Source organism: Physcomitrium patens, chromosome 9 (genome assembly GCF_059467195.1).
Source record: "Physcomitrium patens ecotype Gransden chromosome 9, ASM5946719v1, whole genome shotgun sequence".
Classification (NCBI taxonomy): Eukaryota; Viridiplantae; Streptophyta; class Bryopsida; order Funariales; family Funariaceae; genus Physcomitrium; species Physcomitrium patens.
Genome location: NC_143418.1, coordinates 4,243,590 through 4,258,095, shown reverse-complemented (window position 1 = coordinate 4,258,095; position 14,506 = coordinate 4,243,590). Strand labels below are relative to the sequence as shown.

General features: G+C 32.5%; 1 protein-coding gene across 2 annotated transcripts; it reads left to right on the top strand.

Annotated features, from left to right (window-relative positions):
• Positions 1 to 5,525: 5,525 nt before the first annotated feature.
• Positions 5,526 to 9,703, top strand: LOC112286842 (inorganic phosphate transporter 2-1, chloroplastic). 2 transcript variants are annotated; one of them, XM_024529157.3, is made up of 4 exons: positions 5,526 to 5,872; positions 6,794 to 7,719; positions 8,176 to 8,367; positions 8,683 to 9,703. In XM_024529157.3, the coding sequence occupies exons 2-4, from the start codon at positions 6,952 to 6,954 to the stop codon at positions 9,490 to 9,492; spliced, it is 1,770 nt and encodes a 589-aa protein (XP_024384925.1). In that variant the 5' UTR covers positions 5,526 to 5,872; positions 6,794 to 6,951; the 3' UTR covers positions 9,493 to 9,703. The 2 variants fall into 2 exon arrangements, with proteins under 2 accessions (XP_024384925.1, XP_090109101.1); XM_090252975.1 differs by having other exon boundaries at positions 5,734 to 5,872; positions 6,505 to 7,719.
• The last annotated feature ends 4,803 nt before the right edge of the window (positions 9,704 to 14,506 follow it).

Genomic DNA, 14,506 nt, shown 5'->3' with positions numbered 1-14,506 from the left:
AGCCAAAGAGCTACTTTTTTGCATGTATCCAACAGATCAAAAAGATTTGATAAGAGATGCATGTATTGTGATAGTCGTGAGTATAACAAAAAAAAAAAAAAAAAAAAAAAAATTGCTTTGATTATGATGAAGACTTAACAGCCTAGAGAAAAAAATAAAGAGAAAAAAGACTCAACAACCTAAAAATAAAGGCCCTTCTTATAAGCTTTAATTGAATATTTAAAGCTCTATTGATATGAAGGAAATTTTGGAAGAGAGGATTTTTGATGCAAAAATTGAGTTCAACTTGAGAGAGGCACTTGATATAGTAATGAAAGTTTTTCATAAGATTATCATTAATATCATCAAGAGAAAGAGACAAATGGTAGTAGATCCAGTTATGGTGATGGTATTAGACTCCTATTTGACTATAGAAGAAGATTGAGAGATAAGAAAAGTCTTCTTTTAACTTTGTGTAACTAGATTTGAAAAAATGTCAGTTGGAAAGAAAAAGGAGGTAATTACTCAAGGCTATGGTAGAAGCAAAGTTCAAAGAAGAACATAAAGGAACAAACATGTAGAGCATGAAATAGACATGAATGAGATAAATGTGTCTAATTGTGCTTTTTATTGGAGGTTTGATGATGAGAGGATGAATGCCCAATTTTCACATCTTTTTTGGACTAAGGCTACCATAGAGGCTCAAGTGAAATTGAGAGACTTCAAAGAGTATACCTTAGCACTTATTGATCATGGATTAGAGATCAATATCATGTGAAGGAGGATTTATGAGATGGACAAGTAGTCCATTAATATTAATTATGCATGGATATTGAAGGCTACCAATAATGAGCAAGATGATTTATATAAGGCATATTTGGAAGTTAGGACAAGGATTAGAAATGTAGAGGTGGAGCAAAATTTCTTTATGTAAAACTCTGCTACTTATGAGATGAATTTAAGACAATCTTATATCATGGCTATAAGGATGGAGACTAAGGTTTTAGGTGATTAAGGACTATAATAAAAAAAAGATTAATGCAATTCTTCATAATAAATTTGAATCATGAACAAAATAAAAACCAATTGAAAGAAGCTCTTTTGAGAACTAATGAAGAATTTTTGAATTTTTAGGAACACTCATATAATATAGAAGTATAAAGATGCAAGTGAATCTTTTATCCATATACTCCAATATAAAAAACTTTGAGTATAGATTTTTGAGTTTGATGACTTTGGAGGTTTTGAGATTTCAAAAGGTTAAAAACTTGGGTCATGTGTATAAGAGTTGGATAAAGAAATATGAGATTTTTTTTAAAAGTTTGGATGTGATTTCAAGTAGTGAATTTATTTTGGATATTATTATGGAAGAAAGTTTTGAAGATGATTATGTAAAAATTTTAGATGGATTGGCTTTATATATGAATGGATGTAGAGCTAATATTGTTATAGAACTTCATTCAAGGCAAATATATGAAGAAATTTTGGAATTTTAAAGGAGGTATGGAACAGTTGATAGTCATGTGATATTCCAAGAAGCTGTGGTATATACTAAGAATAAAACCATGGCTAAGAAGCTTAAGCTTGTGGCAACTTAATTGACTCAAGATACCAAGAAATATAACAAATAAGCTACCATCAAACTAAGATTGAATGAGTCGAGAAGAATTGGTTACAAATATAGCACAAAATCTTTGGATAAGTTGAAGATTAGAGGATATAACTTTTTAAATCAGATAGAAAGAAAGAACTTTCTAAAGATGCTTTTCAAATATGATAAGACTTTTGTCTTTGCATCCAAAGAAAATGATTGGTTTTAATCCTATGTAGTAGTTGAAGTATATGATAATGCAACTTATTTTCTTTGAAGATTAAATGAGATACCATTGAAATCTAAAATTGCAAGAAAAAAAATTAAAGTCTTCAAGTAACAAGATGGGATGAATTGTATAGAAGATTTAAAGGATTTTGAGTCTCAAAATTTTGATCAATGGTTCAAAAGTAATATGGCTCATAGTGACTTTGGTTCTGATGATAGAAGTGTTGTAGTCTAATTCTTTCATAAATACCAAAATATGTGTAGGTTTGAAAGAAGGGAATGTTATAATGGACTTAATTTAAATGCATCAAAGATATTTGAAAGATAATTAAATTTATTTATAAGAGAGGAGGAATATAATGCTAATATATTTATAAATTTGAATGAAATTTAGAATATGAGATTATTGGTTTGAATGGATTATTCAAGCTTTGAAGGTATTATCTTTTAATATACATATTCGATTCTATAGTGGTTCAAGATAGGTATTGAGAGAAGATTAGGGTAGGGATTTTGACATCAAGTGAGATTTTTTTGGATAAGAGTGTATAGGAAGGAGATCAGTGGAATTTTTGGGCAACAAGATTCAAGACTAATTTGGAGTTTTTAATGAGACTTATAGGATTTTCTTCTTTTTGTCTTAAGATTTAAAAAAATCTAGATCTTGTTGTTAGCTTTTCAGAAGCTTTAGCATATAAGAAGAAGATATGTGATGAAAGAGATCCAAGCAAATTTATTGAAGAGAGACTGTTGAAATTTTTGGATGGCAAGTTTCAAGATTGATTAAAGATTTTTTATGCTTTTTATTATATTTTTGTTTTTTTTCTGTGTTGATATCTAGAAAGAAACAAGATCTTATTGTAAGCTTTCAAATAAGCCTTAGCTTATAAGAGGAAGAGTTATGACAAAGGAGATTCATGCAAATTTGTAGGAGGAGGATCATTGAAATTTTAAGGCAATGAAATTCAAGTCTGATTAGGAATTTTTTATGCTTTTTATTATATTTTTGTCTTTTTGTATTGAGATTTGAAAAAAACTAGATCTTATTCTTAGCTTTCCAATAAGTCTTAGTTATTAAAAAATAGAGCTGTGATGAGGGAGAACCAAATAAATTTGCAGATGAAAGTTTTGAAGGCTACATCTACAACAAGCTACCAACTTTTACTTGGTTTGATTCTCGTTTTCTTTGAAATTTGTTCAGTAACTTTGATAATTTGAAGTTTATAACTTGAGTTAAGCTCAATGGGCTAAACTTTGATTAAATTGAATGAGCAATAAGTGTGTTATAGGTATTTTAGTGAAATGAGGTTTAGATTTGAGATTAGAGTTAGAAATTGGATGTATCATAGGACAAGAAAGAAATTTATTTAAAATTTGTACTTAGCCTTTGAGTTTATTTGGGCAATATTGTGCTCCTTACAATCCACTTGTAATCAAGAATCTCATGTTTTATTTAAGGAGGCTTGCCTTCTTGACAACGCCTTCTTTTGTCCGTAGTGTTGAAATTGAATTATTTATGCTTGGAATCACAACCCATGTCACAAACTCCAATGACTAAGTAGAATGATCTTTGAATAAGTAAACAAGAAAAAAAATCTTTACTCTATATAGAATGCTTTGTTTAATGTGCATGATATATTATATCTTAAAGAATTAAGAATATGGCCATGAAGTCGATAAGGCAAGAAAAACAAGGCTTAATATAGGCAAAGAGTAAAGCATGATACAACACAACATGAGAGAGAAATGAAAGATATGGCAAGACTATTGAATTGAAATCTATCTCTTGCCACTTTTCAAATAAAAAGGTAGGATTTTTCTAAAGAAGGTAAGAGATTAGGCGGCCACCATGATTGTAATAATGATGAAGATTAGGGTAAGATTTGTGTAATTATTTTTAAAGTATTTTTATTATAGTGTTTGGATTAAAAAACATAAATATTTTAACATCAATAGTCATAAAAACTATAATTGTTGTAGATTCAAATTATATATTTATATTTTATTTTAAAGTATATTTAATGATAAAATTAGAATTTAATAAATAAACTTTTTAATTTAATAATTTTGCTTGTTTACTAAAATAATTAAATAAGTTAAAATAAATATAATTTTTTTATAATTTTATTTTATAAAATCTCTTTATATTTCATAATTATACCCAAATTAAACTATGTTCTTATATAAAAAATAAAATAAAATAAAATAAATAAATAAAATTAGATTCTTAATAAAAAAATATTTTATAAAAAATAAAAAATATATATATATATATATGTATAAAATATATATACATTTGAAGATTAAAAAAATCAATAAATACTAAATATATAGTTGTTCTCTCATTAATTAATATTTTTTGTTGTAAAAATAAGGTACTACTTATTATGAATAATTGATTAATAAAGTTGGCACATTGAAGGCATAATAGAAATCATCCTTATTAGGATTTGCAATTTAGGCTACTCACTTCTATCCTTATAGCCTTATTTCGTCTAATCACATATAAGTATTCATCTTTGTTAATTAATAAATTTCAATAAAAAATAAATCATTTTTTAAAAATAATAGTTTATTAATTATGCATCATAAAAAAATTTATTTCTAAAATTTTGATTAATTATTGAGAATTATTAGTTTTTGGAAGATTGATTATTGAGAAGACAACTATATTTACAATATAAGAAAATAAAATTATACTTTTGTAGGTATGTAATTAAAAAATTTAAAATTGCATTGCAAAAGTATAATATATTTATCTTCTACTTGCTATAGAAACTTAGTGTTAACTAATTCTGTATATTGATATTTAATAAAATGTAATAATGTACAACAAGCTTTAACTTTTTAATTCCCTTACTAGCATAATATAATTTACAACAAAAACTCTATTTACTTTGTAGATCCATCCACAATAACCTTTGCTTTACTTAGCCCAACCACTTTTGACAGTGCCAATTCTTTACTATTTAATACAAAAATATGACATCAATCCAGATACCACACAATAACTAATATTATTATTACAAATAGTCTAACATGAATACACATGAAATCAAGAGACCTTTCAAAAGCATGTAGTTGAACACTGTTGTGACATCACTCTGCCAAAAATGCAATAAATAATTTGGGCAAATACTTCTTGATGCAAATCCACAAATTTGGTAGCATGCCAACCTTTGACAAAGACCTCTGGCACACAGAGACACATCAACCATGAATATATGATGACTGTGTGTGTCACCATATATGCCAGACCATACACAAGCTTGATTTTTTTATGTGCCAGAGCACGCAAAAATTTATTTTTATTTTACAGTTTAATTTATACATGTTTCCCCCCTTTGCTTCCGCCACGCTGGGGGGTGGGGGCGTTGCGGTGTAACAGATTTTCGCCTCCAAAGGCTAAATTCTGGCCTCGGTGACGGATCTTTCGAAGCTTTCCGGCATCCGATTAGATCCACACCGCAACTAATTTTGCATCCAGAACCTGATTTTTCATAGATTCCGTTACCAGAACGTGTGTAGTTTTATTTATCTATCTATCTATTTTCCCCATCCTTACGTTCCCCTCTTTATATGGTGCGAATGTAACAATTCGAGGCCGCAGTAACGGAGCGGAGAATCAAAGGACGGGGAAGTGAGGAGAGGGAGAGAGAGAGCGAGAGGAATCCAGACGGCGCCGGAGGAGGGGAGGAAGGGAGGGAGAGGGAGGGAGGGAGGTCGGGGGTGAGGAGAGTGCAGGCGCAGAGAGAGGGAAATCAGGGTCTGATTTGGAGCATACACGGGAAAGGGGTGGGGATACCAGTGGTATTGAGGCGGCATTTCCAAACAGCCAATCGTAACCTTCGGAGGAACCTTATCGCCTTTCTGCAGCCGGATTCTGCTCAGGACCAACATCGCCACGCACTCCGTGTCGTGACTCTCTTTGGGTTCTTGGATTCTGGGACGCGTCGTCACCCCTCGTGGTGCTCGGCATCAGTTGCCTGTGCTCATTCCTTCGGTGAATGAGTCGTGGAATCAGTGGGCAGCGTGGTGTTGTGAAGGCGAGATGTGGGCTTCGGTCACTCAAAGGTTTGTGACCTCCCGCTTGTTGAAAATCGTCTCTTGTGTGTGTGAGTGTGTATGTGTGTCCTTTTTTTTTTTTTTTTTTTTTTTTGTATTATTTTGGTTATCTAGGGGAGGCTGTCTAGGGTTATCGTGATTATCTTGTGGTAGAATGGAACACTGCTGGGTTGACCGAAGAAGCACAGTCAAGTAAGCGTGTATTGCATTGCCCGTTTCTGTTCTGGTTCAGTGTTCGGTGTTGCATTGTGCGCGGCTTCCTGCACGCGATTCTTTCGTCTTTTAGGTTGAGCTGTGAGAATTTGAGAGGGAGTGGATGGGTGCTTTGTGACTTGCACTTACTACTGAGGGGGGGATTTGCTATATTCTTGTTGTAGATTTAGGACTATGGGTCAGTCAGCACTCCCCTTGAGGTTGAAGATGCCCTATCCTAATTGACCTAGAATTTCGGGGAAGCTGCTCAGAGCAGAGTACTTCATCTCTGCTGGCTAACATGCGTTTGACCATTCTCATTAAAGCACGAAATCTGTATAGGATTGTTACGAACCTTGCTTGGAAATATCGAAGCCCTAGAATTCTTCTTGTGTATATACTAGCTTTTTTATATCAGTCTGAGGTTTTCATTTTGTGGCGGTTTTTAGAGCCCGCAGTCGTATGACAGCTGCAGCAAAACCAGACTTCAAGCCGTCATGACCTAGGAATCATTCCATCAATACACCTATTTATTCTGGTTCAGTATCGGGGTCGGAGAGGTTTGGGCAAAAGTTTAGACCTACGCTAGTTTCTTAAGTTATGGATGAAGGAGCACATAATTGCCCATTAGTAGTGTCTGAGTTATCGTGTCATTGAAATATGAGGTCCCTTTTGTGATGACATTCTCATCAAATTCGGGCAAAGTCGATTTCTTACAAGGAGTTCGTTACACTGCAGGAAGTTCTGAGGGGTGGGATAACGACAGCTTTAGCTGAAGACTTAGCGTGTGCTCCTAAATTCTCAGCAGTTTTCATACATGTAGACACGTATATTAGAATAGCCTTGTTGGCAGGCCTGAGGAAGGCTTGGGCGCTTGAGGACAAGAAAGAGCAACCATGGGAAGCATGACTAGGTTGGGGCAAGGTATCACTCCTCTTGAAAGTAATGTAAAAAGCCTACATATTCGCATTTCCCGTAATGGTGTGCACGGCTTCAGGACTCCTCCTCATTTGTATCGCTTTGGGAGGCAAAAGTGTAAGTCAATCGTGCCAATCCAAATTGAGCCGAACAATGATGGGATCTTAAAGCCTGAAATTCAATGGTGCGGTATCAAACCTCGTCGAAGCTTAGGGTGCAGAGCCTCCTCTGCAGATGCAGGGACTGGAGATCTCCATGGAAATATTGGAAATGATTTTAGATCCGAAGTGGGAATAGTGAAGGAGGAGGCAACGAATGGCGGACCGAAAGGAATGGCCGAGGCCTTCGACATCTCACCTCGTACAGCTCTCGGGATTACAGCTGTCATTGCGATCTCAGTTCTCGTGTTGCCGATGTACATGCCATCCTCTGGAGTTGGGATGACTCTACGAACTCGGGGGTTATCTTATCTGACACTTCTTCTCGGTTTTTATATGGCTTGGAACATTGGTGCCAACGACGTTGCTAACGCTATGGGCACTTCGGTAGGCTCAGGTGCCTTAACTTTGCGGCAGGCTGTCTTGACAGCAGCTGTTTTGGAATTCTCTGGAGCATTTATGGTTGGCTCTCACGTCAGTCATACCATGCAATCCGGTATACTAACTCCAAGCGTCTTCGCTGGCAAGGAGACTTTGTTGTTCTGTGGAATGCTCTCTTCACTCGGAGCAGCTGGCACTTGGCTTCAGGTGAGTGCACGTCTGTAGTTTAAGTCTTTTTCTAAATCTCTTTAGAGAAGGGTATCAGCTTCACCAGAACAAGCTATCTAATAACACGATAGCTGATATAGAGATATTGAAATGTTAACAGAAATATTGTGCTATTTTGTAGGAACTCTGTAAAGAATTGAGTTTCAACTTGCTTGTGAAGTTTGATTGGAGTGTACTGTAACTTGGGAGTCTCCTATAGCTCACAAATCTTGCTGACTGGGACTGTCCCTCTCCTGTAGAATTTGTGGTTCTAAACATAGCTCAGTTTTCAGGTCCTACCATTGTACTGGCTTTTTTGTAAGACTTTATTTTAAAGTAACAATAGCTGAAGTTGAAGGATGTCTTTTCCTTCATGTTATCGATACGAATGAATATATTTTTGCTAGAAAACTGTGCTGCAGCACTCGGTCATTATCAAGATGCGATATGTTGCAGGTTGCTTCTTATTTTGGGTGGCCTGTATCAACCACACACTGTATCATCGGGGCAATGGTGGGATTCGGCCTTGTTTATGGAGGAGTTGGAGCCGTGTATTGGAAATCGCTATTTCGTGTTGTATCATCGTGGGTTGTGTCGCCACTTTTAGGTGCTTTTGTTTCGTTCCTCGTCTACAAGTGCATTCGAAGGGTACGTACTTCTACTGCTTCCTTTTACAAGCCCATCAATTATTGTCAGTCACCTCGCTCTCGCGTCAGTCAGTGCAATGCTGGTTTTTCAACGGAAAATTAGATATCTGTTCGTTAGACATGTCTTCATCCTGCATTGTTATCAATCACAAAAGACCTTGTGTTTTCCTTATAATGGTATTAATTTAGTTTTAGAAAGAGGAAACCACGGTTGTGCACATTATTTTGGACTTATCTTGATAGGATTATTAATGCTTGACAATCACTATTCGCTCGAGAACAATATCTGAGAAGGGTTGTAGGTGATTTCGAACAGTTCGTATACAGGGCACCGAATCCTGGACAAGCAGCAGCCACTGCCGCTCCGCTGGCAGTTTTTTTGGGTGTAGCAGCTCTGTCTTTCACGGTGTTACCAACACAGGGGGTTGGTCTTATGGCCGGAGGCAAGGCTTTAGGTCTTGGTTTGTTAGGGGCCGTTATTATCAACATTGTCATTCGTCGTCAGCTGGGGGAATTGCTAGGAGCGTATTGCGAGTTACCATCCGAAGAGGAGCAGCAGGGGAAGGCGAGCAGGGATGAAGGACCCAAAGGCACGCAGCTGAAAATTGTCTACAGCGTATTCGGATACCTGCAAGTCCTTTCAGCTTGCTTCATGTCATTCGCCCATGGAGCAAACGACGTGGCTAATGCCATTGGACCCATATCTGCAGCTCTGGCCATTCTACATAAAACTGGCGTTGCAAGTGGCGGCCCGCCAAGCATGCCCGTCGACGTACTAGCTTGGGGTGGATTCGGCATTGTGGCAGGTCTGGTTGTTTGGGGATATAGGGTCATTGCCACTATAGGCCAGAAGATCACGGAGTTGACGCCTACTCGAGGCTTTGCAGCAGAATTTGCTGCAGCTACTGTGGTTGTCCTAGCATCTCGGTTAGGTCTCCCCATCTCTGCTACTCACACATTGGTGGGAGCTGTTATGGGCGTTGGTTTTGCACGGGGTCTCAACAGTGTTCGAACAGATGTGGTTCGGGAGATTGTGGCTTCCTGGGTGGTGACCATTCCAGTCGGTGCCGCGTTGTCTGTAGCCTACACTTTCATTTTTATCAAGCTCATACCTTCTTTGGTGTGATGAGTTCACAGGTTGCTAGGCGATCCCTTCAAAGGCTGACATTTCTAGTATGAGTAGGCTTAAAATTTCTTGGATAGTAGAAATACTGATTGTTTGCGATGCGAATTTAAGCTAGATAGCATCGTCAAAAATTAGTGGCATCATTTACTGGAATGTGGTCAACAATGACCTCTTGACAAGTTTTGCAATTCAAAAAGTCTTGAAATGTGTATCTCTCTTCTCTAGTTCTCTTCAGGTGGAAAAGAAAAAGGAATCACTCAATGTTTGATGTAATTACTTTCTACTCAAGTTAAACTATATTTGGAACTTGTTGTGAGTTGCACCCATTTCATTTAAGATTTCGGTTTTATAATTATCTTTAATATTATAATAATTAATTTAGTAATGGCAATAGAGAATGGGGAGTGGGTGGTGTATTATTGAATGTAGGATAAACAAATTAGGTGATTGATTAGAACAACTTGTAGGAGGATTTGTAAACTAATTTATTGAGTATCAAGTGACTGAAGTGATGTAGTTAACATGTTTATTCTTCATACGGATTAATTTAGTGGTGCTTATTCTACAGATAATGAATGTGATTTGGATTTTTTATAAAGTAACTTGGTAATTAATTACTTATAGATCTAATAATATATATATATATATATATATGTATATTTATATTTATACAATAGAAGCTCTTTTGTTCTATATCCAAAATTGTTGAGAATATAATTTACATAGAGAACAAATATATTTTTAGCATTATTTCAAAATAACATGTACTACATTCTTAAATATATGAAAAATTCTAAAATACATATGAAAGAGATTGATCAAATTGGTTAAATTCTTAAAGCATTCAATTGGTCAATGATATCTCAAAAACTTAATCTTTTAAATAAAAAAAAAATGTTCCCATCTTCTTTTGTAATTATTAAAATTTATATCTCTTAAGAGTTGAAGATTGTGTCATATAAACTTTTTTTCTTAGTTGCATTTAAGCACTTGAAAATGTCTCCAATATACAAATGGATTTTTATTATCTCTAATCAGCCTCCAAGGACTTAAAAAAAATAACAATGAAAGTGTAATAATAAAAATGATAATATGCATAATAAAAATATTATTGTTGTTATCAATGAATAAATATTAGGCAATAATTGAGGTCACACTTGTTATTATTGTGGCCACATCTTTTTGACAAGATAGTTCTTTTTTTTAATCAATTACTTGCTTTGAATTTTAATAAAAATGACTAATACAATGAATCACCAACATTGGCAATAATATGCCCTTTGGTAGCCAAATAAGCAATTTTTGAAATTCTAAAAGAAAAATTTATTGCATCATAAATAGTAAACAATAGAAGGACATTTAAACAATTTGTTGTAATTTTTGCAATAGTGGCAAATACTTTGCAAAGTATATCTTCAAGCTTTTGTAGTGTCTAATATTACTACGGTCTCTACAAATATCTTCTTTCATTTTTTTTTTTGTCCTTCAATATACTCAAAACTAGATGGATTTCAATGAATTAAAGTGTTATCTTGTGAAGTTTAAAAAGGTCAGTGCCTTTCTTTTGCGGTCATTACTTGCAACTTATCTAAGACTTTTGTAGCCTATTGAAATAGGTTGTACAAGTTTTCTACTATGAATTGTTGCTAGTAAATAGAAAAATTAGTAAAGTTATTACAAGCTTTTTTAAACATGACTAATATGGTTTCTTTTAGTCTTTTAAGTTATTCAAGAAGAAGAAGATGCCAATATTTGTAAAAATGCTTATTTCCAACCTCTTGTCAAGGACAAGAACTTGATAAAAAAAAATAAACAAGTGGGACTTTTCTCAAAGAAAGATGAAAAAATAGAAATAATTAAATATGTATATTAAAAAAGAAATTGGAATGGCTATTGCCAAAAGACAAGAAAACTAGAGACCCTTGAAATTAGACTAAAAGCCAGAAAGGAATTGACAAGAATGAAGAAGGCTTCATTCTTGCCTCTATATATACTATCTACCTAGGAGCTACGTAGCGACGTTCTATAGGACCTCCAAAAATATGTTGATTTTGCACAACATGTATCTTAACTTGCAAGACAAGTTTTCTATGTGGGCGCCACATAGTTAGCTTGTTCCACAAGCTATTAACATATGTGGCATGTGGTTAACTTGTTGACTAAGTTTCTAACCTACCAATCAAGTATAAACACATGTAAAGTCAAAGCAGCATCTATGAGGCTTCTAGGAAGCTTTTCTAGAAGATATTATGAAATCAATCTACTTTTATCTACTTCTACCTATTCATATCACGTAGATAATAATTATATTAAATATATGTCCGTATAAGATAAAAATGATGATTCCTAAATGTAAAAAACCAACAAAAAAAAACACAAGATCATTTGCTCTTTATTCTTTATTAAAGTTTTGGTAGTCTTTTTTATGTCTTCTAACAAATTTTGGTTTGTAGTTTATTACAACATTTTTTTTTAATCTGCTACATATAAAGAAAGATGTTAATGACAAGAAAATGTTGCTTCAAAAAAACTATGAGAGAAAATTCACAATCCACAACAAAATTACATAAAACTTGGTTATTATGGAGTATGTATGAAATATAATTGATAGTCTTGCTATACAATGTTTTATGCTTATTTTTTATCAAAAGATAAATATATATATATATATATATATATAGAAGGTGGTACAATTCAATGATACTAAAATATAAAGGAGGGGATATTTTAGCCTATTAATTTTGATGAGACATCTTTCAAAAATATGTGGTAAGTATTCCAAAATTGAATTAATTCTAGATGATCAAAAAAGATATCAATTGTATTATTGTACTAGTTGTGCTTCATATTAATTTTATAATTTTTTGCACAAAAAATCTTGACCAAAGAATTTTTAAGAATCTTGCTATTTAACTTCTTTCTAGTGACTTTTTTTTAAAAAAGTTATAAAGCTTCTACTTTGAAATAGAAGCTCTACCTTCCATGTTCTATAAATGCATTTAGATATTCTTCACTATTACATTTACATCAAGAATTTCTTATTTAATTTCCTTATGAACTTTACTGAGATAAAGATAAATTAGATGCTCAAAAAGATTGAAAGAATAATTGTAGTTGTATTGAAGCTACTTGACCTAAAACATTCAGCAACCATTTGCATATTCTATTCTAGTCATCTTGAAGAGGCAACCAAAAAGAATACTAGAAATCTTATATTTCATGGTCTCTTTATCAACTTATAATAGTTATAATTCTATCTACATTAATCACATTTGTTGTAATTTTATTGCTTTTAGCCACAAAAACTTTTAGAAATTTTCTACATCTCTTTCTTCAAGGCATACATTGCTCTTGTGAGGATTGATAAAGGTGGTTTAAGTAATGTGAAGGGAAAATATGTACTAGTGATATTTTTTTGAGTGTCAGCAATGTCTATGGCAATATGGACAATGAAAAAAGGAACAAAGTAGTAACAAGGAACTAAGATTAGAATGTCAATGGTGCTTTTGGAAAGTTTTTTTTTTTTTTTTTTTTTTTTTTTTCTATACAATAAATATGTGGCCAAAATAAAAATAAATATATCCATAGTAATAATAGATGTAGCTATAATTTATGCCTTCACATCATTAATTATAATCTTGAAATAAGTCAATATATATAAAAAAATCACACCAAATAAATATAATTATTTTGTGTATATTTATAATTTGTAGTTTTATATTCTTTATAAAATTTTGTGAATCTTCTTTTATAATTGATTCAATTTTTTTAAGATAACATTATATAGAGTGATAAAATGGTTTATTTAATATATTTTAATATATATATTAAAAATAATTACTTTAAAAATTTTGATAATAATTTTTTATATTAATTTTAAAATTAAAATTAAGATTTTTATGATTATAAAATTATTCTTATTTTTTATTAATTTATTTAATAAAATTGGCTTCAATAATCAAAATTATAATTTAATTTGGATAAAAAATAATTTAAATTTACATACAACTATATGTTTTAAAATTAAAATAATATTTTTATTTTATTTGGTTCTATCATTACATATCAAGGACATAAATCATGAAAAACCAAAGGATCAATATACTCTTGTGTCATGGACATATATATTTATTCCAATAATTATCTATATGATTAGATAGAATTAAGTAAATATAGATTAATTTCATAATATTTTTTAGATAAGCTTCTTAAAAGCTTAATAAAAGCGATTTTGATTTTATAAGTATTTGTAGTTGATTAATAGATTAGAAACCTGATCAATAAGCTAACTACATGCTATACATATTAATAGCTTATAGAATACACTAATTATGTGGTGCACATATAGAAAACTTACCTTGCAAGTTAAAATATGTGTCTTATAAAGTCAACACGTGTTAGAGGTCCTGCAAAACATCAACATGTAGCTCTTAGTAAGATAGTATATATATAGGAAAAAGTGAAGCCTTCTTTACTCTTATCAATGCCTTTTTAGTTCTTAGTCTTGTTTCAAGACTTTTTATACTTCTTACCTTAGGCAATAGCCATTCTAATTCAATAAATTATTATCTTATCAAGGAAGAAAAGACTTGTCATAGTCAAAAATGTTTGTGCCTATATTTTGGAGAATCCAACTAAACTAATCAATAATATTTAAAGAAACAATATAATTATAAAATGAGGAGCATGATAGCCAAAGAGGACAATGTATCAAAAAACAAGTTTTTTCAGCTACAATAGAGACGATGTAATTAGAATCTAGCATAATACCTATTAAAGGTCTTATTCATTTTTCAAATCTCTCATCTTATTTTATAATAGAAGTTCATTTAAGACCAAAAAATCACAAAATCTTAGCCTTGTTAGATTCAAGTGCCTTAGCTTCTTTTATAGATAAAGACTTCGTTAAAAAATAAAAGATATTGCTAGTCAAAAAAAACTAAATCCATACATGTAGAAGTCACAAATAATTATTTGCTATCTTTTGGAGATATTACCTATGAGATTTTTTCTT

Coding starts and splice junctions, on each gene's coding strand:
- LOC112286842 (XM_024529157.3), top strand. CDS start 6,952: ATGGGAAGCATGACTAGGTTGGGGCAAGGTATCACTCCTCTTGAAAGT. Junction 7,720..8,175: donor CAGCTGGCACTTGGCTTCAG/GTGAGTGCACGT, acceptor GATATGTTGCAG/GTTGCTTCTTATTTTGGGTG. Junction 8,368..8,682: donor TCTACAAGTGCATTCGAAGG/GTACGTACTTCT, acceptor GATTTCGAACAG/TTCGTATACAGGGCACCGAA.